The sequence below is a fragment of the Mobula hypostoma genome, chromosome 23 (assembly GCF_963921235.1).
Source record: "Mobula hypostoma chromosome 23, sMobHyp1.1, whole genome shotgun sequence".
Lineage (NCBI taxonomy): Eukaryota > Metazoa > Chordata > Chondrichthyes > Myliobatiformes > Myliobatidae > Mobula > Mobula hypostoma.
The window spans coordinates 51,660,421-51,687,045 of NC_086119.1; the positions used below are offsets into that span (position 1 = coordinate 51,660,421).

The following is a 26,625-nucleotide window of genomic DNA, read 5'->3' on the forward strand; positions in this document are numbered from 1 at the left end:
GAGAAAATGCTGGTTGGGGCATATATTGCTTTTTGCCAGTGGAATGATAATTTCAAGGTCGTCCTCAATCACCACCAGCTAGTGGTCAAAGAGCAACCGCTTAAATTGCAATGTGGATTCCATCCATCGAGAGGCACAATGGGGAAGGAGCATCACTGGACACCAAAAGGCATTTTTCACTCTTATAAAACCTTTGACTCTTGTCAGCCAGGAAGGACTACGGAGCATTGTCTTCAAATCTGGTTGCTCACAGAAATTTGTTTGCTTCATGATCTTAAACAAAAGGTCTGCAACAGAGTCACTGTTTGTGAAGACCGCCACGGCAGTTACTTGAAAGCAAACCAAACCCACTGGGAGACTAAGCCAGGGTTCTTGACACTGTATGACATGCTTCCAAATAATGAATTTCCAAATCAGCAAAGTACGTTTGATCCTTTATTATGGAACCAGCGAAGACGAACGATCTTGTAGCGATGAAAAACTGTCAAAACTATATTAGCAATGTAACGTTCAAATTAGCAAAGTACAAAGTTAGTAGTAACACAGTAATGTATAAGCGAAGTTAGCAATCTAGTTAGCATTCCAATTAGCATAGTAAGTGGTCAAACTAAGTTAGCATTCTGTACGTATTTAAGCGGTCTAACTAAATTAGCAATCAACAAAAGAAACTCATTCTCCGTGGCTCAACCCCTGTCAGCTGGACTAAACAACTAGGACAAAGTGCGAGTATGTAATGATACTATACATTAGCTTCTATCACATGACATATTACCTTAATAAGCATGCCAAAAATACAATAAAGACAGAAAATAGATGCAAGTCTCCAACGGACAGAAAATAGATGCATGGCTCCTATAACCGTGCTCAAAGAAAGCTGTATCATTACTGTTGCACTTTTTGTCAGTCTTTCTCTCCTCGAAGCTGCACCTCATCTCCAACCTAATTCCCATGAGGGGTGAGCTAACCATCAGAATTAATAGGAACTGTTCAATCCAGGATAAAGGCACTCTGGAACAAAGGTCAAGCAGCAGCATGCAGATGAAGCTTGGGGGCCTGGCTCTAGTCTATCCTCTGCTTGTTTACTCAAGTATCTGAGAACCTGGGGCTTGCACCAAAAATCCCAAGTCACAGGTCCTCTATCAACCTGATCCTTTGTACAGCAAACCCATCTGACAGAGTATTCAGGGCTAAACGGTGACGAATCTGGACCTTTCCCTTGCAACTTGGGAACCACCTCTTAGGTGTTCTGAGCACTGTTACAAGAGGTTACCATGTGGACAGAGGAACAAATTCAATGATGTACATGAAGCTGTCTTGAATAAATGCAAAGTCCTTCTGATTCTTGGATTTCCTGACCCATTGCTGCTCAAAATTTCACAGGAGGATTTGAGTGGTATTGAGAAATATGACCATGTATTGGAAGTGTAGAAGCTCAGAGGAAGGAGCCCACACCGACTCAGAAATTATCCGCCTAAACCCGCTGCCTCATTTGTGGATGACTAGCTTGTATCCAGATTGGTGACGTCAGTCTCTTCAGACTCTTTGAATAGCAGGAGGGTACTCCTGCTCTTTTGTCTTGGGCAGTACCTTAAGATCAAGGATGTCAAAGTACATTTATTATCAAAGTATGTGTGTTGTAGACAACCTAGCTGCTTGTAAGGAGACGAATCTCAAGGTTTTATAAAGTACCTATACTTTGATAATAAATGTATTTTGGCTTTGACATCCTTGATCTTAAGGTATTGCCCAAGAAGACAGAGCAGGGGAACTCTCCTGCTCCTCAAAGTAATGTTAGTTTATCTGAGATAGTAGAAAGTAGTCAGGATAAATGGTGGCTCAGTGGAATTCTGTGAAATGCTTCAGTATGAACCATTGGAAGAGCGAAAACTATTCCATCACAAAATCTGGTCAACCAAGGGAATAGCATTGTTAGATGCTGTTCTGCCACAGTAATCCTATTTTCGAGCTAGAATACTGCTTAAGGATCTGTTAGTCTTTTTAAATTTTAAATGTTTAATTTATTGAGATTTTAATTGCATGTTAGTAAAATACAATATCAGAATTGTAGCAGAGGTTCAATGAATATTCAGTTAGCAGAAAGTAGATAATTCAGAGACAAAGCTTGGAAACAGTATTTGGTAGTACTTTGAATCAAATTTGGTATGAGCTAGGTAGTGAGGCAGGAGTGGGGAATGTTTGGATGTACATTTTGAGCTATTATTATTGAACGAAAAATAACAAGGAATGTAATGTTTATTATTTTTCCGTCCTGTAGTCAAGAATTAGAGTGTCTCCAAGCACAGACTATTTTATTGCAACTTCTTCAGAATTGCTTGGTGCTACTGTCCGGATCTCATCAGTCTGAGAAAGCACAAGACAAAGTACAGCCTGGCACTGAGAGGAAACAGCCTATTGATACAGAATCTGCTCGTGACCTCTATGTGTATCTTTGTGAAGGTAAAGGATGAAGTTAGTTTTTTTAACCCAAAGCAAAGTGCTGGAGACAATCAGCAATTCAGGTAGCATTTGTGGAAAGAGAAAAAGATAATGTTTCAGGTCAATGATCTCTCATCAGGTGAAAGGTCACCCACCTGAAATGCTACCTTTCCCTTTCCACAGATGTTGCCTGATCTGTTCAGTGTTCCCATCATTTTCTGTTTTGTTGTCGGATTGGTCGTTCTTTGACCTCAGTTGTTTGCCTTTTCCACTTTCCTTCGTGGACCTAAGTATTTATGTAAGAATGCCTGTGGTGTATCTCGAGTGTGAGACTGGGTGACTCACTTCATAGAAACGTACTTATTCACACGTTCTACACTAAACATGACTGGGATATTGATGTCCTGGTACTTAGCACCGATTGTAGAGTTGTTGGTAATCTGAAGACTAATTTTATTATTGCCTCTTCTCTAAGCAGTAGTGGATGGTAAGAAAGATGGCATGGTTTCTGGATTGTTGAAGAAGGAAGCAGTAAATACCATCCTTAGTGGAGCTGCCATCTTTTTTCCAGATGTAAACACTCGACGAAATCAACTTTTTAAAATGATGGTAAGACTCAATTACCAATTGGGCTTTGCATTTCTTTGGTTTAATTGCAGTTTTGTAGCTTAATCTATGACCAAGGCTCCTAACCCTAACCGCGTTCTTTACCTTTGCAGGAAACAATCACTGAACCATCTCAACCTCATTCTGCTACAATTACATTCCAGTCCCTGTGTCATTACTTTAGGTGAGCTTTAACAAGAATCGTTGTACCTTTTCATGACCTCGGACATCTGACTGTTTTACATTCAGAAGTATCAGTTGGCTGTAATATTTAAGGATATAGTAGCTAATTTGCAGACATGAGCTGAAGTAACACCTGGCTCTGCCTGCAGGTAGAATATAACTGGGCTGTTCCTGAGTGTGGGCTCAGATCAGTTAAGTGCTATCCCTAGGTGTCCTGCTCTCCAATAATACAAAGAGGCAGCACAAACTTCGCACCCTCTAAAACTGGGGAGTCTGCTTGGTGAGTGTCTGCCAAGTTAAACCTGCTCAACCACAGAGAACTTACAAGAAATTGTCAGAATGAGAAAAGGTATAAAGAAATTCTTAAATTTAATTTCAGGTAAATTTGGGGTCTTTTTTGCTTTAATTTTTTTTGCAGTATTTTTGTTTACTAGCCTCCCATGTCTATGAATGTTTTAATTCTTTCCCTTGAAACCGCCCTTATCTGTGTGCATCATCGTTTCCTTGTGTAGTCTCATGCTCCAGGAAGAGTGTCTCTGTCCATTGCATTACAGTCCTCTGTCACACACTGTGATAAGTCCTATAATCGATTTGCTTTGTTGTCTGGATACAACACATTCCATTACTTCTGAGTAAACTGGAAGTCTCTTCTGCTGCATAATTATCCAGCTATTCTTCAAACTTCTTCAAAAACACCTCAGTGTCTGAATACTTGCACACCCTCTTTCTTCATTTTTTTTATCATTCCACTTCATAGTCCGTTCAAACCAGTGGCCCTCCTCAAAAGGCCCCTTCCCTCTTTTTGGAGACCTCTACCCCAAAGCCTGATGTCTGGTTCTCCTTTAAGACACCACCTGCTTTCTAGCAGCATATCCTCACTACTTTCATGTAAGCTTTCGTTTTCTATCTCCCCCTCCATATTCTCCCATACCTCCCAGGTGTATCTGCTCAGTCATTGCATTGGCATTGGAACACTTTGCAGATTTGTTTTGTAAAGATATTCTCATTGGTTCCTGCTGTTTTGGTTTTATGTTCTCATTGAATAGGGTCTTAGCAAAGCATTCTAATCCATAGAGAATGCACTCCAGATGACTTGAAAAGTTTATAATTCGGATTACATCTTTTACTGCGAATTAGGCCATTCTTGCTTTAGAGAATTTGCTTAAGTTGCATTAGATCATTTTTGTTTTAAAAGAATTTGCTTAATGTAATCTGGACTTCACAGAATGGTACATCATCCTGCTTACTTTGAGCAGAGCTCTGTGGGAGATCTCGTTAATTTGGAGTAGAAACACGAAATGTGCATTTCATCATCAAATGGATCCTTAAGGAATGGTTCTTGAACTTAGCTGGGACGACTGCTTTGAAATTCTTTTAATCATTCACCACCTTCCTGTCCAATTCTATAGTTATTGGGATTTTTTGTAATAAAGCTATCATATTTATTTTGCAATTTGGAAGGAATCGTAAAACACACTGTCATTTGAGATCCACAGAGAAAGGGATGAGCCGATAGTGTGATTATGCTGGTTGAATGAGAATTGCTCAAGCTCCTATACATCAACCTTTAAATTGCTAAACTATATATAATTTTAATATTTGTTTAAAATATAGAATTACAATGTAACAAATCAAATGACATTCTTGGAAATTTCTCTTTAGTGGTATAAGAATTCCAGGTGTATAAATGCCAGATAAACAGGAGTTCATTGTAGTTAGAACCCACTATCTGTGGATTCTATGATACTATAGAACTGGTCTGCGTTACTGTGGCTGTAAAATTCCATTGGCATTCTTTCTTATCCATACCATTAAATGCTCCCCTTTCTATATTACCAAGTTATTTGTGTTCTGAGGATCAGTGCAGTAATGGGACTTTGTTTATTAAAGTTATTTGACACTGATATAAAATGCAAGGAGTAAGTCAGTATTGTTCTTTGACCAAAGACACACAGAATGCATTAGATTGAGTCTTTATAGTAACCCACCAGGTATTTCTTCCATTCTGTATATTTTGATGCGTATTTCTGTATTACATTTACCGATTTTTCACCAAGATTAAACCATTGACTCGAATCCATTTCATTTTCTGGTTCAGTAACCAGGACCCAAGTGGGCTGCTGCAGTTGCCGCAGAAAGGGGTTCCTGCAGAGTTTGATATTAATTCAGTAATGATGGTTATGGACACCTTGCTGTTAGTAGCAACACGGGAGGTAAGATATTTGTTGTATGCATGTCTAGGACAAATGATTTACAGACTTAAAAAGCTTGGACCAAATTGTTTTCTTTTATGGCGAAAAATTAGTATATTTGCAATATGAAGCTATTTGATTTTATTATTATAAAGAAATGCTGTTTGGTTCCCTGTGTATGATTGGTGCAAATAAGATAGATATCTGTCTGTAATTAAGAAGTTGACCATTTTAAAAAAAAATTGGAGTGATTAAAATAGTACATTCATGAACATTTATTGTTGCAATTAGTAGTTTTCCTGCTCCCTTCTCTAACCCCTTCCCTCTTCCCATTTGAGGTAATAAATTGCCAACTGAATACATTCCAAGGTGGTAAACTAAGCCTTATGGAGGAGGTGGTAGAAAACTGGAAAGGTTAAGTGATTGGATGGAAACTAAAGTTTTGTTTTTGTAGGAAGAGCAAGAAAAACAGAATTTTCCAGAGAGAGATGAGTAATTGTTTTTAGAGAGATGAGGTATCCCTGAGCAAGAGTCAAATTTAATATGTAGATACAGTAGGTAATGAACTAACATTAGTATGTTGGCCTTTCATGCTAGTTGTTCAGGGAATGGAGCTTAAGAATTGGGAAGTCATGTTTGGGTTTGATTGAGTTCAGTAGTTCAATTTCAATTTGAGATCTGCGGTTAAATTCAGGAAAAGAACTCTACATACGGTCTTCTGTACTTCAAATTATTTGTGCCTGAGCTCAAAATTATAAAAGCACACCTACAACTGCGCCAGGTAATGTTGTCTTCGGAAAACTGTGACCAGCATTATCTTGTCTTTGATTAGGATGGATTGGGTTTATAAATTTGTAGTGGATATTCAGACACTTGGTTCCTTTCACAAATCACTGAAGGATTCAGAAGAACAAATTGCATTAATTATTTACAGAGCGACTGTGATGTTTACTTAAGTTGTATGTGAATGACAGTATTCTGCATTTGTTTGATAGTGTCTGCTCTTAATAATCTTTATGAAATGTTTCTGGTCTCCTTGCAATTGGACTATAAGACATGGGAGCAGACTTGGGCCATTCAGCCCATCGAGTCTGCTCTGACATTCCCGGATCCCACTCAACCCCATACACTTGCCTTCTTGCCATATCCTCTGATGCCTTGAGCAATCAGAAAACGATCAACTTCTACCTTAAATATACGCACGGACTAGGCCTCCGCCGCAGTCTGTGGCAGAGCATTCCACAGATTTACTACTCTCTGGCTAAAAGAAATTCCTCCTTGCCTCTGTTCTAAAAGGTCACCCCTCAATTTTGAAGCTGTGTCTTCTAGCTCTGGATACCACCACCGTAGGAAACATCTTCTTCATATCCACCCTATCTGTCCTTTCAACATTTGGTAGGTTTCAATGAGATCCCCACGCATTCTCCTAAATTCCAGTGAGTTCAGACCCAAAGTTGTCAAACGCTGCTCATATTGTTAACCCCTTCATTCCCAGAATCATCCTCGTGAACCTCCTCCAATGACAATGCATCCTTTCTGAGATATTCTGCCCCAAACTGTTGAATACTCCCAAGTGCAGCCTGACTAGTGTCTTATAAAGGGTTGGCATCGTCTCCTTGTTTTTATATTCTATTCCCCTTGAAATAAATGCCGACATTGCATTTGCTGCCTTTACCACAGGGTGTCTGCTTTTAGTTCTTGCTCAGCCCGTTGCTGAGAATTTCTCGTGGCAGTAAAGGGGAAAATCTGCTACTGCTCAGTCCCCATGTGCAAGTCTGTTACAAGAGAAACAGTCAACGATGGAAGGTTACAGACCCAACGTGTTGACTCTTTCTCATTCCACCGATGCTGTCCAACCTGCTGAGTTTTCAAATATTTTCTGTTTTTGTTTCAGGTTTCAAGCTTCTGTAATTTTTGAGATTTAAGTTAGTTTATCTCTGTCTTGTTCACTACGTGAAATTCTTGTATTAGCTGTCAAAGCCACTGATGAAGCATCAGTGCATATGGTGACAGGTTGGTTAAGATGGATTTGGATTAACAATATTTGTTTTTGCTTTTAGTGTGAATTGATGGTTGCAAACAATTCATTTGGGAAGAATGAAGCTGTTCTTGTTAATCTGCTTTGGGCATTGCAAGGCCATCTCCTCTCCTGGTGTTACTTGCAGCTGAAGGGAAGTGATGTCTTGTCTGTTCAACGTGCCAGTGAAATTCTCCGTAACTGTACGTGCTACATATCTTACACTCCACTCCTGTTTCTTTTGGCCCCAGTGCAAACTGCTTAACAAAGACCATCATTCAAAAACCCCCTTTGATATCTGAACCACATTTCCAGTATTGAAGAAGCCTTAGAATATGTCTATCTTGAATCGTATTTCTTAGTTAGTTCACCCTGTAGTTTAACTTCCATTGTTTGATAAAATTTGAGTCTTTGGCCCAAGAAGTAGAGTAAATTAAAAAATTCAACTCAAGATAACGTCATTTTAAAATCAATAACTAATACTGTGTATTGATCATTTAGTCCGGGATTTGTTGCAATTGTATTTTACTCTCCCAATGTTATTTTGGTGGATTTTACAGCGGAATTAATATATTAAGAAGTTTTGTATTGATGTAAGGGTTCCACATCCTTGGGTGTCCTTGTCACTTACGGATTACTTTTGATTATTTTGAAATTATTGTTTAATACAGAGAAATATACATCTCCCACTAAAGGCAATAAGATAAAATGACCAGATTTATTGTTCAGTATTGGTTCCTTTGATTAATGACACAGGATTTATTGTGCTTACTTCGGAGGGCATGCAGATTGTTGACTTAAGGTTGCAGTTGAAGGAGAACACTGTATGCTCTGAGCAATTTTATGTTAGATTTGGCATTCCAAGTTCCATTTAATTGTGTCTGTATTCAGAACTTGTGAGCCAATGCATTAATTATTGTTGATAACTGGAATGTAATTAGCATATATTAGAGACTCAGTTTGTTATGCCTTGACTAATAAATCAAATGTTTGTGGCTTCAAAGTCCACTCCATGATCTCAGATGACCCTTAAGTGTGGTACCGAGACCAAGGGATGTCAGAAGTGCAGGATTTTAAATGAGCTCTTATGGAGATTCTGACAGAATTAAACAGCCTTGTGGGATTGCTTGAAGGACAGTGAGAAGTTTCTCCTTATCTACAGACAGTTCATTTGATGATACACTTCTAAAATAAAACATTCCCTGGAATGCCCCTTGTGTGACCTGAGGAAATGGCAAGGGTCTCCACTGTGTGTCTCTGATCTGACCTAATTGAGTTGAGCAGTGAGGTGTACCAGGGTCACTGTATACAGTTTTTACATTAATTATATTCTAAGTTTTAAAAAAAATTGAGTAGTCTTGTTTGATTTGCCGTCACTGCTTCATTTCCATCCCAGAAATGATGGATATGGTAGAAAAGTTTTATGTTGACTGCCGAGTGTCTCATGACTCTTGAGCAAATGTTAGCTGTCATTTAAAATACTCTACACTCTGATTAGTTATGGTAAAACTCTGATCTGCTATCCACCTGGATTTGCTAGGATGTTGCTGGGACTGTGTGGTTTGAGTTATGAAGAGATACTGGATAGGCTCGGACTGTTTTCCCTGGAGCAAAGGAGGCTTTTGGAGGTTTATAAAATCGGTGGGGGGGGGGGGTGGAGAATAGAAAAGGCAAAAGTGGATACAATTACAACTTCTTAAAAACATTTCCGAATGTATGGATTGGGAAGGTTTTGAGGATGTGGGGCAGAAGAAGGTAAATGAGACTAGCACCTTGTTTGAGTTGGGTCAAAGGGCCTATTTCCAGCTGGTATAATTCCATGCGTCAGAATACCTGGAATTTCGTATGGTTGGTATTTGATTCACCAGCTGATGTTTCCTGGTCTCCCCTAAAATTCAATGGGATTTTGGTTTTTGTTTGGTGATATAAAGAATGCACAGTGTTTTGAAACAATTTAGTCCTGGATCTGACATGATTAGTGTAGCATTCATTCCATTGAAATAGAGAATAGATACCAGAAACACCAGATTCATTATTGACCACAATATTGTCCAACAGATGTCGAACGTCACATTGCCAGTGCATCTAATGTCTTAGATTTCCTGATGCTGAAATGCAGTGGGAATAAGCTCACGGCAAAGCTAAATGACTCCTTTCTTGCTATGGCGACTAGACAACTGGTAAGTGAGTCAAAGAATGCAAAGTCCATTCCTTCTGAAACCCATTTTAATTGTTTTCACAACATTTAAAAATGACAAGTAGATGCAATAAGAAAATAATTTCTATATCATTTTCAATAGTTACAATGTATAATTTGTTAAATTATAAAAGAGGTGTTGTCAAAGCTGGTATTTCACTATCATTTTCTATTTTATATTGTATTGCTACCATTCAAATTACTTTTACATCATTATGCTAAATTACAGATTTTTATTAAATGGTGCAACATTAGTAAAGATTAAGATTAGTATCATGGTTGAAAAAGTGATTTTCCATGCTTGCGGCTATCTATGTTCCTTCTGGAAGGTAATTTATAGGTCAGCCCAGGAAGACTGAATGAGAATTTGATTAGATGTGAACGTATAAAAGAGAAATTTTGCAGCAGGGTAAGGTGACACTGGCAGAGATAACAGCAGAGCAGCAATAGCTGGAGTTTTTGGGAGGATCGGTTCACCCCAAAGAAGTATTCTAAAGGGGGGATGAGCCTACCATGGTTGTCGAGGGAAGTCAAAGACAGTATAAAAACAAAAGAGAGGGCATACAGTATAGCAAAAATCAGTGGGAAACTTTTAAAACCAATAGGCGACAATTAAAAAAGCAGTGTGAGAAAAGATGAAATATGAAGGTAAGTTAGCCAATAATGTCCGAGAGCATAGAAGTTTTTTTTCAGACACATAAAATGTAAAGGAGTAGACATCAGACTGCTGGAAAATGACACTGGAGAGGTTGTAATGAAGAACAAAGAAATAGCAGACAATCTGAATAAGTATTTTGAGTCACTCCTTACCACAGAAGACACCAGTACTACGCCAGAAATCCAGGAGTGTCAGGGGGCAGAAGTGAATGTAGTCGTTATTACTAAAGTGAAGGTGCTGGGAAACTGAATATCTGTCAGCTGAACTGGATTGACTGCACCCCAGGATTTTGAAAGAGGTAGCTGAAGAGATTTTGGTGGCAATAATAGTGATCTTGCCGGAAAATCACAATCGTCACTCCATTCTTTAAGAACAGAGAGGTGCAAAAGACAGGAAATTATAGGCCAGTTAGCCTAGTTTCAGTTGTTAGAGTCCATTATTAAGGATAATGTTTGGGGTACTTGGAGGGTCATGATAAAATTGGTAGAAGCCAGCATGGTTTCCTTAAAGGGAAATCTTTCCTTACAAATCTGTTGGAATTCCTTGAGGAAATAACACGCAGGACAGAAAAAGGAGAATCAGTGGATCTTGTTTACTTGGATTTTCAGAAGGCCTTTGACAAGGTGCCACACTTAGGCTGCTAAGCAAGATAGGAGCCCATGGTCTTACAGGAAAGATATGAGCATGGTCTTACAGGAAAGATTGACTGACTGGCAGGAGGCAAATATTGGGAATAAAAGGGACCTTTTCTAGCTGGCTGTCAGTGACCAGTATTGTTTTGCAGGGGTCAGCATTGGGTCTGCTACCTTTCACAGTATATATTAGTAATATACAGCAGTAATAATAATTTGCAGCATGAGCAACTGCTGGTCTTCCATACAACCTTGCCCAGGCCTGCGCCCTGGAGAGTGAAGACTTTCCAGGCGCAGATCCATGGTCTCGCAAGACTAACGGATGCCTTAATATTAATTAGTAATATGGATGATAGAATTGATGGCTTTGGCCAAGTTACAGATGATATAAAGATAGATGGAGCGGCAGGCAGTGTTGAAGATGCAGGGAGTCTGCAGAAGGACTTGGACAGATTCGGAGAATTGGCAAATAGAATACAGTGCAGTGAAGTGTAGGGTCATGCACATGGTAGAAGGAATAAATGTGTAGGCTTTTTAAAACGGGGATCAGATTTAGAAATCTTAAGTGCAAAGTGACATCGGAATCCTAGTGCAGGATTCCCTAAAGGTTAGCTTGTAGGTTGAGTTGTTAGTAAAGAAGGCAAATGTATTGTTAGCATAAGAAATAAAATGGACAATCTTGAAATTCAGCTACAGATGGGCAAGTATGACATTGTGGCCATCTCTGAAACTTGGCTAAAGGATGGCTGCTGTTGGTAGCTGAACGTCCAAGGATATACGGTGTATTGGAAAGATAAGTTAGTAGGCAGAGGGGTTGGTGTGGCCCTGTGTATAAGAAATAATATTAAATTATTAGAAAGGGATGACATAGGATCGGAAGGTGTAGAGTCTCTGTGGATTGAGTTAAGAAATAGCAAGGGTAAAAGGACCCTAGTGGCAGTTGTATACAGGTCCCCAAACAGCAGCCAGAATGTGGATTACAGATTACAGCAGGGGATGGAAAAGGCGTGTCAGAAGGGCAATGTCATGATAATTGTTGGGGATTTTAACATGAAAGTGGATTGGGAAAACCAGGTCAGTACTGGACCTCAAGAGAGAGAATTTGTAGAATGTCTAAGGGATGGCTTTTTAGAACAGCTTGTTGTTGAGCCCACTAGGGGGTCGGCTGTGCTGGATTGTACAATGATCTGGAGGTGACCAGAGAGCTTAAGGTTAAGGAACAGTGATCACAGTGTGATTGAGTTCAGTTTGAAATTTGAGAAGGAGAAACTGAATTCCAATGTGTTGGTACTTCAGCGGAATGAAGGAAATTGCAGTGGATTAGAGGGGAACTGGCCAAGGTTGACCGGAAAGAAACACCAGCAGAGCTGAATTGGCTGGAGTTTCTGTGAAAAATGAGGGAGGCGTAAGATATATATTCCAAATAAGAAGAAATTTTCAGATGGAAGAAGGACACTACTGTGGCTGACAAGTGAAGTTAGAGCCAAAGTAAAAGCAAAAGAGAGGGCATACAAGGAAGCCAAAGCTAGTGGGAAGATAGAGGATTGGGAAGCTTTTAAAAATTTGCAGAAGGAAACTAAGAAGGTCATTAGGAAGGAAAAGGTGGATTATGAAAGGAAGCTGGCAACTAATACATATCAAAGAAGATACTAAAACCTTTTTTTAAGTATATAAAGGGTAAAAGAGTTGAGGATAGATATAGGACCAGTAGAGAATAACACTGGAGATATTGCAACGAGAGACGCAGAGATGGCAGAGGTACTGAATGCGTATTTTGCATCAGTCCTCACAGTGGAAGGCATCTGCAGTATACCGGACATTCAAGAGTATCAGGGAAGTGAAGTATGTGCAGTGGAAATTATGACTGAGAAGGTGCTTAGAAAGCTTAATGGTCTGAGGATGGATAAATCTCCTGGACCTGATGGAATGCACCCTCGGGTTCTGAAGGAAGTAGCTGGAGTGATTGCAGAGGCATTAACAATGATCTTTCAAGAATCGATAGATTCTGGCATTGTACCAGATGACTGGAAAATTGCAAATGTTATTCTGCTACTTAAGAAGGGTGGGAGGCAACAAAAAGGAAACTGTAGACCTGTTAGCCTGACATCAGTGGTTGGAAAGTTCTTGAAATCAGTAGTTAGGGATGAGATTACAGAGTATCTGGAGGCACATGACAAGATAGGCCAAAGCGAGCATGGTTGCCTGACTAACTTACCTCAATTTTTTGAGGAAGTTACAAGCAGGGTAGACAAAGGAGATGCAGTAGATGTGGTGTACTTGGATTTTCAGAAGGCCTTTGACAAGGTGCTGCACAGGAGGCTGCTTAGGAAGATAAGAGCCCATGGGATTACAGGGGAGTTACTAGCATGGTTGGAACATTGGTTGATTGGCAGAAAGCAGAGAGTGAGAATAAAGGGATCCTATTCTGGCTGGCTGCCAGTTACCAGTGGAGTTCCACAGGGGTCAGTGTTGGAACCATTGCTCTTTACGATGTATGTCAATGATTTGGACTATGGGATTAATGGATTTGGGGCTAAATTTGCCGATGATACAAAGATGCAGGGAGGAGCTGGTAGTGTTGAGGAAACAGAGAGCCTGCAGAGAGACTTAGATAGTTTAGGGGAATGGGCAAAGAAGTGGCAAATGAAATACAATGTTAGAAAGTGTATGGTCATGCACATTGGTGGAAGGTAAATGGGCAGACTATTATTTAGATGGGGAGAGAATTCAAAATGCAGAGATGCAAAGGGACTTGGGAGTCCTTGTGCAGGATACCCTAAGGGTTGACCTCCAGGTTGAGTCAGTGGTGAGGAAGACAAATGCAATGTTGGCATTCATTTCCAGAGGTATAGAATATAAGAGCAGGGATGTGATGTTGGGGCTCTATAAAGCACTCATGAGACCAGACTTGGAATATTGTGTGCAGTTTTGGGCTCCTTATTTTAGAAAGGAGAGGTTTCTGACATTGGAGAGGGTTCAGAAAAGATTCACGAGAATGATTCCAGGAATGAGAGGGTTACTGTATGAGGAAGTCTGGCATCTCTTGTGTTGTATTCCCTGGAGTTCAGGAGAATGAGGGGGGCAACTCATAGAAACATTCTGAATGTTAAGAGGCCTGAACAGATTAGATATGGCAAAGTTATTTCCCTTATTAGGACAAGGGGGCATGACTTCAGGATTGAAGGATGTTCATTTAGAACAGGGATGTGGAGAAATTTCTTTAGTCAGAGGGTGGTAAATCTGTGGAATTTGTTGCCACGAGCGGCTGTGGAGGCCAAGTCATTGGGTGTATTTAAGGCAGATATAGATAGGTTCTTGATTAGCCAGGGCATCAAAGGGTATGGGGAGAAGGCAGGGGAGTGGGGGTGACTAGAGGAATTGGATCAGCCATGATTGAATGGCAGAGCAGATTCGATGGGCCGATTGACCTGCTTCTGCTCCTATATCCTATGGTCTTATTTTGAGAGGACTGGAATATAAAAGCAAGGATGTAAAGCTGAGACATTATAAGGCATTGGTTATATTGCACTTGGAGTATTGTGAGCAGTTTTGGGTTTCATAATGTGCTGGCATTGGAGTCAATCAGAGGAGGTTTGTGGAAATGAAGAAATTAACTTAAGTGGTATGTTTGATGCCTCTGGGCCTGTACTTGCTGGAGTTTAGAAGGAGGAGGGGAGATCTCATTGAACCTACTGAACATTGAAAGACCTGCACAGAGTGTACATGGTGAGGATGTTTTCAATAGAGGGAGTCTGGGAACAGAAGACACTGCCTCAGAATGGAAGGACATTTCAGAATTGAGATGAGGAATTTCTTTAGCCAGTGGGTGGTAAATTTGTAGAATTCATTTCCCATAGGTGGCTGTGGAGACAAAGTCATTGGTTACATTTAAAGCAGTGATTTGATAGGTTCTTGAATAGCAAAGGCATCAAAGGTTATAGGAAGAAGGCAGGAAAATTAGGTTTAGCCATAATTGAATAGCAGAGCTGACTAGATGGGCCAAAGCCTCATTTTCTTGTGTCTTATGGCATTGTGTTCCAGATTTTAATCACCCTCTGGATGGGAAATAAGTTCTTCCTCAGATTTTCCTCAAAACTTGCTCCTCATCTTAAACTATACTTCATTGCCTTGTACATCTGTGCAATGGGGAAAGGATTTCTTTGCTACCTACCCTATACATCTGCATCATAATTCTGTTCCCCTCTATCAGAGCCTTCAATCCCCTTTGCTCTAAGGAAAACAGACCCTACTTATTCCGTTTCTCTTGAATGCTCTTATAATTGCATCCATTCTGTGCCTTCACCCATGTAATCATGTCCTTGCCGTGGTGCATACAATATCCCAGCTGAGGCCTAACCAGTTCTATGAAGTGTGCCCTGGGGCCTCACCATTCATGATATATGGCTTACAGCTGTTCAGAAAGCTTGCTAAGCTGCACCATGTGGTAAAATTTATTGTTGCATTTCCAGGACTTCGTTGTAAATTTAATTTCCAGTATTTACCATTTGATTCACTCCTTCCCCTCAGCTTTCCTCATCAGTTACACTTCAAACGTTTTTTATTGTTGAAGGTAATCTTTCTTTTGGAACTTTATAACTTGGAAATCCCTCACTGTGATCTGCTGCAAGCTTTTGCTCCACTGGCGAAGATGTTGAAGATCCTCTGCAATGAAACTGGTGATGATTTTATCAAGGTAATGCCTGTATCCAATGTATTTTTTCAGTCAGTTATGTGTAATCTTTTGGCTTATGCCACATAAGGGTGCCTAACAGGGTGGCATGGAAGCTGCTTCAAAAACAAATTGTTCTGATTTTGATTAATAGCTTGGCGGTGAGAACTTGGAGAAATCTGAGGAGCCAGTGTTTCTCAGGATGTGGAGCATGGAGTCTACTCACAACTATGAAAACAATAGTCATGCAACTACTGTTTTTGTTTGTCCGGGTGCAACATTATTTGAAGTGGAGTTTGATGAAAAATGTGAAACAGAAAAAAGGTATTGTTCAATTTCAATTTAACCTGGAAATTCTACCTATAAAATAGTGACCTAGTTTCAGGGTAAAAGGTTGGCTTCCTTCTGTAGGTCATTAATGGAGGATTTAAGATGGGGGAGAAGAGAAACCCTGGCAGGAGAGGCTAATAGTTTTCTTGGTAATTCTACTTTACTTCATCATTTGCTTGATCAGTTTAAACTAATTTATTTACCTTCATTTGTTCAACAAATTAAGCCCTGCCCCAAAATACATATGTGTCACCATATACAACCCTGAAGTTGTAACGGGCATACTCAGTAAATCCTAAAAACAAAATGGAATCAATGAAAGATGACACCCAACAGGACAGACAAACGACCAATGTGCAAAGACAAGAAAACTGTGTAAATACAAAAGAAAAAAATGGAAATAATCATCATAATAAATAAGCATTAACTAATGAGAACATGAGATGAAGATTCCTTGAAAGTGAGTCCATTGTTGTGGGAACAGTTCAGTGATGGGACGAGTGAAGTTATCCCCACTGGTTCAGATCCTGATGGTGGAGGGATAATTCCTGGTGTGGGTCCTGATGACAGCAGTGAGAAGAGAGCGTGGCCTGGTTGGTGGGGTCCTTGATGATGACTGCTGCTTTCCTGCAACAGTACTCCATGTAGATGTGCTCAGTGGTGGGGAGGGTTTTACCTGTGATGGACTGGGCTGTATCCACCACTTTTTATAGGCTTTTGTGTTGAAGGGGATTAGTGTTTCCATTCAAGGATATGATGTGTCTATAGAAGTTCGTCAAAGTTTTAGATGTCATGCCAAATCTCGGCAAACTTTGAAGGAATTAGAGTACAATGCTTTCAATTCCACAGGGCCCACATCAGATCCTCTGAAATAATAAATAACGTTGAGGGATTTAAAGTCGCTGACTCTCTCCACCTCTCCCCCGATGAGGACTGGCTCATGGACCTCAGGTTTCCTCCTCCTGAAGTCAACAGTCAGCTCCTTGATCTTGCTGACATTGAGTGAGAAGTTGTTGTGACACCACTCAGCCAGATTTTCAGTCTCCCTCCTGCACGCTGATTCATCACCACCTTTGATTTGACCAACAACAGTGGTGTCATCAGCAAACTTGAGTATGGCATTGGAGCTGTGCTTCGCCTCACAGTCATAAGTATTAGGTGAATAGAGCAGGGGGTTAAGCACACAGCCTTGTGGTGCAACTGTGCAGATGGAGATCATGAAGGAGATACTGTTACCAATCAGGGCAAACTGGGATCTACAAGTGAGGAAATCAACAATCCAATTACACAAGGAGGTATTGACACCTAGGTCTTGAAGCTTGTTGATTAGTTTTGAGGGGATGATCTCTTTTTATGCTTTAATGATTGAGTTAGCAATGACTTGAAGTTTGATGTCCAAACATGCATGTGTCATCTGTATACTGCATTAGTAATTGGTTGGAATTTGAACTGGTTTATTATTATTATTGTCACATACATCGATGTACAGTGAAACGCTTGTCTTCTGTACTGTTCATACAGATTGGTAATTCAGGCAGTAGCACGCTCCTCCTGTGAGATGTGGGATTTCAGGGTACCTAACTGTCTCCCTGGTGACTACATCTGCAGGAAGTACACCTAACTTCAGCTCCTGACTGACAAGGCCAGGAACTGGAGCACTCAGGGCCATCTGGGAGGCTGAAAGCTTCCTGGATGAGACTCTTACTGGGGTGGTCACGCCCAGAGTTCAGACTTTAGATGGGTGGGTGAGCACCAGGAGGAGTAAGGGGAGTAAGCACTTAGTACAGGCTTCCCCTGTTGCTGCAAAAGAGGTCGGGACGGTGTGTTAGTTTCCTAGGTGTTAAGGTTCTGGGTGTATCAGAGTGGCTGCAGAAGATTCTCAAGATGGAGGGTGAGCAGCCAGTCGTTGTGGTATTCAATGACATGGGTAGAAAGGGGGAAGAGGTCCTGCTCAGTGAGTATAGGGAGGTAGGGAAGAGACTGAAGAACAGGACCTCCAAGGCAGTAATCTCTGGATTACTCCCAGTACCATGAGTATGGTCAGGTCAGGAATAAGATGATTGCATAGATGAATGTGGCTGAGGAAATGGTGCATGGGGCAGGGTTTCAGATTTCTGGATCATTGGGATCTCTTCTGGGGAAGGTATGACTTGTACAAAAAAGACGGGTTACATCTGAACCCAAGGGGGACCAATATCCTTGTTGACAGGTTTGCTAGAACTTTTGGGGAGGGGTTAAACTAAGTTTAGAACCGGAGTGATAGGGTTGAGGATGGGGCATTTAGTGTACAAGTCGATGCATTGTGTAGTGAGACTGTGAGGAAGGACAGGCAGATGATGGGGCAAAATTGCAGTCAGTGGATGAGCTGAAGTGTAATATTAGAGCAAAATAAAAGATGATACATATAGGACTGAAGGTGGTATATTTGAATACATAAAGTTTATGGAATAAGGTAGATGATAGAGACTGGCAGATATGACATTGTGGGCTGAAAAAAAGATCATAGTTAAGAGCTTGACATCCAAGGATACACCTTGTATCGAAAGGACAGGTAGGCAGAGAGGGTGGGATAGCTCTGTGGGGAAGCTTCAAGGGTGAAAAGTTCCTAATGGGAGTTGTATACAGGCCGCCAAATAGTAACCAGGATGTGGCGTATAATTTCCAACGGAAAATTAAAAAAGCCATGTAATAGCGGCAATGTTACAACCGTCATTGGGGATTTCAATATGTGCGTAGATTGGGAAAATCAGTTTTGTTCTGGAACCCAAGAGAGGGAATTTGTAGAATGCCTAAGAGGTGGCTTTTTAGAGCAACTTGTGGTTGAGCCCACTGTGAAAAGACAATCCTGGATTGGATGTTGTGTAATGAACCAGATTTGATTAGGGAGCTTAAGGTAACGGATCCTTTGGGAGACAGTGATCATAATATGATAGAATTCAGTCTGCAGTTTGACAGGGACAAGATAAAGTCAGATATATCTGTATTACAGTGGAGTAAAGGGAATTACAGAGGTATGTAAGAAGAGCCAGCCAAAGCTGATTGGAAGCAGTCACTAGCAGAGATGCGGGCTGAGGAACAATGTCTGGATTTTCTGGGTGGAGTTCGAGAGGCATGGGATCGATGCTGTACATCCCAAATGTGAAGATGTATTCTAGAAGGATAATGAGGCAACTGTGGCTGACCAGAGAAGTCAAAGACAGCATGAAAGCAAAAGAGAGTACTTATAATATAGCAAAAATTTGTGGGAAATTAGGGGATTGCAAAGCTTTTAAAGACCCTCAGAAGGCAGTTCAGAATGAAAAGGAGAGAAGAGATGAAATATGAAGATAAATTGCCCAATAATATCATCTAGTCCATGCCGAACCACTTAAACCTCCAATGACCTGCACCTGGACCATAGCCCTCCATAACCCTACCATCCATGCACCTTTACAAACATCTCTAAAATGTTGAAATCAAGCTAACCTGCAACACTAACACTGACAAGTCATTCTACACTCTCAGTGTTCTCTTAACACTCTGAGTGTTCTCTTAAGCCTTTCACCCTTAACCCATGACCTCTAGTTGTAGTCCCACCCAACATCAGTGTAAAAAGCCTGCTTGTATTAACCCCATCTATACCCCTCATATTTTTGTATGCCTCTGTCAAATCTCTCAATCTTGTGCATGCCAAAGAATAAATTCAATCTTTCTTTATAACTCAGCACTTCCAGTCCCAGCAGTATGCTTGTATATTTTCTCTGTACTCTTTCAACTTTATTTACATCTTTCTTGTAGGTAGGTGACCAAAACTGCACACAATACTCCAAATTAGGCCTCACCAAACATAACAGAACTTCAACATAACATCCTATATCTTGTATTCAATACATTGATTTATGAAGGCCAGTGCGCCCGAAGCTTGCTTTACAACCCTATCTACCTATGTTGCCATCTTCAAAGAATTATGGACCATATTTTCAGATCCCTTTGTTCTACTGCACTCCTCAGTGCCCTACTTTCCATTGTGTAAGATCTACCCAGGTCGATCCTACTGAAGTGCAACACCTCGCACCTGAATGCATTAAATTGCATCTGCCATTTTTAGCCCATTTTTCCAGCTGGTCCAGATCCTGCTACAAGCTCTGATAGTCACCTTCGCTGTCCACTACACACCCAACCTTGGTGTTATCCACATCCTTGCTGATCCAGTTAACCACATTATCATTCAGATCGTTGATATAGATGACAAACAACAACAGACCCAGCACCAACCCCTATGGCATTCCACAAGTCACAGGCCTCCAATGAGAGGCAACCATCTATGACCACTCTTGGCTTCTCCCACAAAGCCAGTGTCTAATCCAATTTACTACCTCACCTTGAATGTCAAGTGACTGAACCTTCTTGACCAGCCTCCTATGCAGGACCTTGTCAAATGCCTTGCTGAAGGCGATACAGACAACATTCTCTGCCCTGCTTTCATCAACTTTCCTGGGAATTTCCTTGAAAAATATTACTAAGTTAGTTAGACATGACCTACCATGCACAAAGCCTTGCTGACTATCCCAAATCAGTGCGTGTCTATCTAAATATTCGTATATCCAGCCCCTTAGAATACCTATCAATAACATTCCCACTATTGATTTCAGGCTTACCAGCCTATAACTTCGTGGTTTATTTTAGAGCCTTTCTTAAACAGCTGAATAACATTCGCTATCTTCCAATCCTCCGCTACCTCTCCTGTCACTAAGGACGATATAAATCCTTATTAATGATAGGGTCTTTTAAGAGACTCCTGGATAGGTACATGGAGCTTACAAAAATAGAGGGCTATGGGTAACCCTAGGTAATTGCTAAGGTAAGGACATGTTAGGCACAACTTTGTGGGCCGACGGGCCTGCATTGTGCTGTAGGTTTTCTATGTTTCTAAATATCTCTGGTAGGGCTCCTGCAATTTCTGTATTTGCCTCCCACAGGGTCTGAGGGGACACCTTAGGGTTGTTTTATCCACCCTAAGACAGCAAGACTGTGTTAATTTGCCTCAAGATAGCAAACGTCTCCTCCTCTGTATCAGTATAGCGTCCATGACCCTGCTGCTGCTGTGCCTTACTTCTGTAGACTCTCTGTCTGTCTTCTGAGTAAATACAGATCCCATCATTTAGCCCTGAGTTCAGGGAACTCCAGATATTAGAGTCCACCCCTTTTCTTTTTGGCTGGATGGTTACCCTGCATTGCATGAACCCTTTTCCGGCTGATTCTCATTGCTGAGAAACTGGTTTACTCTCAGATGATTGTTCCAGCTCAGTTTTGTTAATTCACTAAGAAAATTCTGCTTTTGTCCTAGTTTAAAAGGTTCAGTTAATTTTTCTCTGCCCTTGTTTACATCTATGCCAAATCTGAGTCATGATCACCGCCAAGATGTTCTCTGACATACCACTTCCATTTGCCCCATTCCATTCATCGGAACATAAATCTAGAAACTAACTCAACAAGCCCCACTTGTTGTGCTGTGTCCTGCCAAAAGACTTCTCCTGAACACGATTTAGCGATTTTCTGCCCTGTGTTTAACTGACGGTCCAAGATGGGATTAAGATAAGTGAAATCTCTTTCTAATATTGCCTCAGTACTCTGACACCTGCCTGCTATTTGCTTACAGATATTTCTGTCGACTGTTTGGAGATCTCTAGTCTGCTCTCAAAGGTTGTGATTCAGTAGTTCAATCCGTTCAGCCTCGTGATGATCTTTCTCATGTTATCATCCCAACCTGCGGCAGTGATTGTTTCTTTAACCAATATCACTATTCACATCCTACATTGTTTTTAAACCTGACTCTCTTTAAACATGATTTATTAATAGCTAAGGTGTCATACAACAAGGTGTCTCATTTGTCTTCGGCTTATCTTTACAGTTTCTACTGCTATGTACCATGTAGGCTGCTTACTCCTGTTTCAGCTAGCTTCTAACCTTTGTTAGCTCTGTCTTCTAAGCTATTTCACCCACTTTTTCACTCTTTTTTTTCCCTTGTGAATCCATGCTCAGCATCGCTCCCACTTCTGTCACCACAATGGTTTGAGCTGTCCCTAACAGACCTGCCTGCGGAGATGTTGCTGCCAGTCATCTTGTGGTCAGAACTGGTCTCATCCTCCCTTGGACTGGTCTCCTGTGCCAGGAATTTAAAGCCCTCCCTCCTGCCACCCATGCACTTGTTTTGTCCTCCTCTTCAAATGCTGACTGATGTGTGGCCCCGAGAGCGATGTCGGGGTTCCTATGTGTGAGGTTGTCTATTGGATGATGTTAATTATAATTCAGATGCCTGGGTGATTGTGGGATACTTATTAGCACACTGTGCCAGGCGGCTTGAAGATTTTTCAGCTTCAAAGAGCTCAGTAATTTTCTTTTAAAGGTATGATTACTTAGAGTTTACGGACTCCAGAGGGGTGAAAGTGCGTTATGATGGGAAAGTTGGAACCGAGAAATGGCCAACGGTAAGATATTTGGTGTCAGTTTTTATTCTTTCTTGTGTATTCTACTCTGATGATTTTGTGCTTTATTATATAACATACAAGGTACTTAAAGCTGTTCAATATAAAGGTCGTAGGCTGGTATTTTTACTAATGTGTCCTAACTTTGGACTTCGTGGAGCATAGTGGCAGAGTGCAAACTTGCAGTGATTCCCCCAGAGCCTGCACTGTGGGGGAAATGCCTTTTAACTCATGACAGATTATATTTGCCAAGGGAACAATGAAACTTTATTGCAATAGAGAAGAATTATGAGGGAGAAAGTTAAGTATTGGTTGATTTACAATTTGAATTAATTGAATTTGGTTAGAGTTTTAAAAAAACATTTTAAATTATTTTATCTGTGTTAACTTTTGAAATAGTTTTGGAATATTTGCAAGTATCATGGATACTTAGAAGCGATCAAGGCCTTAATTGGTTTGAAAGGCTTCTTTGACTATTAAAACTTTCTTCAGGTGTTTTGTGGTTAAGGAATTATTTAGGCTCACTTGTAGGAAGAGTATGTAACTGAGGATCCTGGCATCACACGGAGATTTTAAAGTGTGAGACGATGTCGACACTGGCAGATCCTCTGAATGCAAGTTTATACCTGCTTCTGCGGTTACTTGCTAGCAAAGGAAACCTTGCTGCTAACAGCAAATTGTAGATATTATCCCAGTCAAGACTTGTGTTTATTATTTTGAAAGCCTTTCATTATAAGAAACACCAGAGTTGAATATGTTGGCAAACCCATGATCTATCAAGCTAATCAATATTGTACAGGTGATTGATGCAGATATCTTGGAACAGCTTGAAAAAACACAATCTGACTAAATTTCCTTTCTCCAAAAGCACCATCAGAAAACTTGATTGAAGTAACCCATTAACTTTGGTGTATGCAAATAATGAGATTTATGTAAAAATGTGGTCCAAACCTAGTGTACAGTATTTTTGGTGAGACTTCCTCCTTGGTTGCAATGAGCAGAAAATGGATCCAACTTAGCACAATATGTCAAATGGTATTTGCATTTTTTTTGGGATCTGCAGCCATTTTTGGAAAATATCCACCATGGAAGAGAAGGATTTACTGGTTTTTGGGGGAAGTTGATATTGGTTTATTGTTGTCACATGTACCAAGATGCAATGAGAAGCCTGTCTTGGAAACTATTTGTACAGATCAAATCATTGAGTTAGAATAAGGTAAAACAATACCAATGCAGAATAAAATGTGAAACCTATTGAAAATGTTCAGTGCTAGTAAATGATAAAGTGCAAGATCATGCCAAGGTAGATTGTAGGGCCAAGAGTCCATCTTATCAGACGTAAGAAGCACTTCATAATACCTAGGCTCTTTGAACACTGAAGCTGTTAGTAAATACAAGTTCTCGTTTACTGCTGAACATAATCCACCCCTTGATCAGCGATAGATTATTTTTGTCTTCAATGAGCAAACTGCCGCAGGAGCTCAGTGAGTTGAGCAATGTCTGTGGAGGGAAAAGAATTGTTAAGGTTCCTCCATCAGATTGATTGTTGACCCAGATTCTATCATCTGCAGTCTCTTGTGCCCAATATGATTTTGTTTGTGGTGGTGTGAGCACCACGCTACTCTGTGGAAGAATTTTGATTCATCAGTTGAGATGGCCCAGAAGAATTTGTTTAGGGTAATTCAGCAATTTTTTCCCTTTCTTTTGAATTAAGATGTTGCTCCCAGCCATTCGTGATGGCCATTGTTACAGGTTCTACTCTCCCTGGATCTGATCTCCACCCCAAAGAATCTAACACTGCTATAAATATAATTGGTCCTCAGATTGCTTCCATCCAGTAATATATGGAGAAGAAGACAGCTGAATGTTGAAGATTCTGGTCCCCCTCCAGCAGGTGCTTTACCATATACCAGACACATCCTCAGTGTAACAATTCCCTACAATCTACTTGAAATTTCATATATGTTCTGGGTTCAATAACTTCTAGTAATCTTAGGAAGAGAACAACATTGCCACTCATAATTGCTGATCCTTTCTGTTCTTAGTAGTTGTCTAAGACAATTTAATGACTTTCATGTTAAGGACCTGAGGATCTGGATTTTCATGAGACTTTTCATTTGAAAACTGTACTCATTCCTGAAGATCAGTGTGTCTTCACTAGTGAAAACAAGCCACTGGTGATGACATTGGAGTAATGAATAGCCCTGGCTCTGTGTAAAACTTTGCTTACGCGTCTGTTTGTTTTTGCAGTTAGTGACATTTAAAGCAGGCCCAAGGCTGCAGTTTCTCTTCCACTCTGACAATTGTAACAATGAATGGGGATACAAGTTCATGGTGAAAGCATATGGTCTTCCAGATGTGCGTGTACCTTGGGCTGCAGATCTACAGCTCCTTGTGTCTCGACTTATGGGCTGCCTTGCCTCCCGTGCACTGTCTTTGAATTCTGCCTGTGGTAAGACCCTAATTTTTCATTTAAAACCGCTGAATAAGTCTAAACACAATTTATGTACATTCTCGGAGGTTTACCAACATCTATAGTTATGTTAATGCTGCTAATTGGCCGCCTATATATATCATACAAAGGAATTTGCATGTTATAGTTTGCATTGGATCTTTGCAATTGGGGATGGTTTATTTCAACAATGTGGGCAACGTTTAAAGTCAGATACCGGTGACTACCAGTGGCTTGTCTTACTCATTGTGCTCCCTAAGTCTTTCTGTTCTGCCGTGGTGGGTTACTGTGCTGCTGACTTCATGTGAGTGAGCATTGTTTCTCCTGTTCTCTTTTTGCAGAATTTTTTTCAGCTGCAATTTCAGATCAGATCTGAATATTTCTAGGCTTGCTTTAATTTTGTGCTCTTTTTGTTGGATAATACTTAATAACCACAATGCTTTTGTATGGTTTCTTTCAGTCAGAGCAAATATTACTGTCTACATTGTGATGACCGCAACTTTTCCACTAAAATGTCCTTGCAAAATTTGTTAGTCTTGGCTGGCACTTAGATCATTTCCTGTACATTGAGGGGAAATCAGTTTTCTAAAAATCCTACAGTGTAGAAACAGGCACCTCTCAGTCCACTTTGCCCATACTGTCCACAATGCCTGTCAATGCTAATCCCATTGCTGGCATTAGGTTTGTATCCTCTGTGTCTTTCCCATCCATGTACACGCCTCATATCTTTTGCTGTTGGCACTGACCCATATCTGATAATTAAACAAGTTGTTTACAATCTTAAAGGATTATTGTTTTGGGAACGGTCTGATTCAGGATATGTACTCTTTGGATCGAGAATTTTTTGGGGCCTTGATTCCCTTCTAGTTCAAGAAGAAAATTGGAAAGGGATAAAGAAGCGAGAAGGACCTTTTTAAGGGAAAATGAGAATTGGAAGAATGTAATTTCTTCTGAAGGTTTAGTTGTGACTACAAATGATCTACAACCTAAATGTTAACTTTGTCTTCCCTCAGATGTGGCCTGACCTGCCGGGTACTCCAGATTTTCCTATTTTATTTTAGCAATTTTTTTGATTTTCATATTCTAGATGGCAGCAGTCTATATTATGAGGAAATCGTTTGGTAATACTTGGCTAAATTTCAAATTTGATGAGAAAGCAAGGCAACTTTAGCCTTAACAAGTTGAACTCTGCCTTTGGAGTTAGTTGCGAGTTCAATCCCTACTCCAAAGACGGGCAATGCTTCATGTCATACTGGAGGGCACTGTACTGTTGATAAGGGGATATATTAATCTGTGATTCTGTTTGCTTCGGTTTCTGTTAAAGATCACATGGCATTGTGAACTAACCCTCACATCTAGTTCCCTAGCCTACCAATTCCTGTTGTACGGTAATAACTACAGCACAGCATTAATTCATTGTCTGTAAAATTCTGCAGGATAGGTGTTCAAGTGATAGATCAATCTCTTCCCATATCAATGTCATTAAGAGATTATTTAAATAATTTCTATTTTTACTTTCCTTTAAAGGGCTGATCCCTTCTGCTAAGTTACCAGTGGAGAAGGTTACTTCTGTTGTAGAGTCTCAGCTCTGGAAACCTATCTTAAGGCATGGAACCTGTGCAGGAATTGACCAGTGCCCAGTGGGAGCTGTGAACAGCACATCAGATGAAGAAGCTGAACTGGTAAATTTGATTTGTACCATCATTGTTTGTCTCATTTGGTAGGCTACAGGAATAAACTAAGCCTTTGAAAATAAGAAAATGCCTTACTTTAGTTTTAGCTGCAATCC

The 26,625-nt window shown here is 40.4% G+C and overlaps 1 protein-coding gene across 6 annotated transcripts in view; it reads left to right on the forward strand.

Moving 5' to 3' along the window:
- zzef1 (zinc finger, ZZ-type with EF hand domain 1) overlaps positions 1–26,625 on the forward strand; it is a 266,638-nt gene that overhangs the window by 57,835 nt on the left and 182,178 nt on the right. For all 6 annotated transcript variants that reach the window (XM_063031513.1, XM_063031517.1, XM_063031514.1 and 3 more), the window contains exons 15-25: positions 2,276–2,457; positions 2,915–3,045; positions 3,156–3,226; positions 5,324–5,438; positions 7,478–7,637; positions 9,493–9,614; positions 15,492–15,614; positions 15,745–15,914; positions 22,306–22,387; positions 24,635–24,836; positions 26,364–26,518. In XM_063031513.1, coding sequence (XP_062887583.1) covers positions 2,276–2,457; positions 2,915–3,045; positions 3,156–3,226; positions 5,324–5,438; positions 7,478–7,637; positions 9,493–9,614; positions 15,492–15,614; positions 15,745–15,914; positions 22,306–22,387; positions 24,635–24,836; positions 26,364–26,518 — 1,513 coding nt within the window. The remainder of the gene's footprint in view (positions 1–2,275; positions 2,458–2,914; positions 3,046–3,155; positions 3,227–5,323; positions 5,439–7,477; positions 7,638–9,492; positions 9,615–15,491; positions 15,615–15,744; positions 15,915–22,305; positions 22,388–24,634; positions 24,837–26,363; positions 26,519–26,625) is intronic.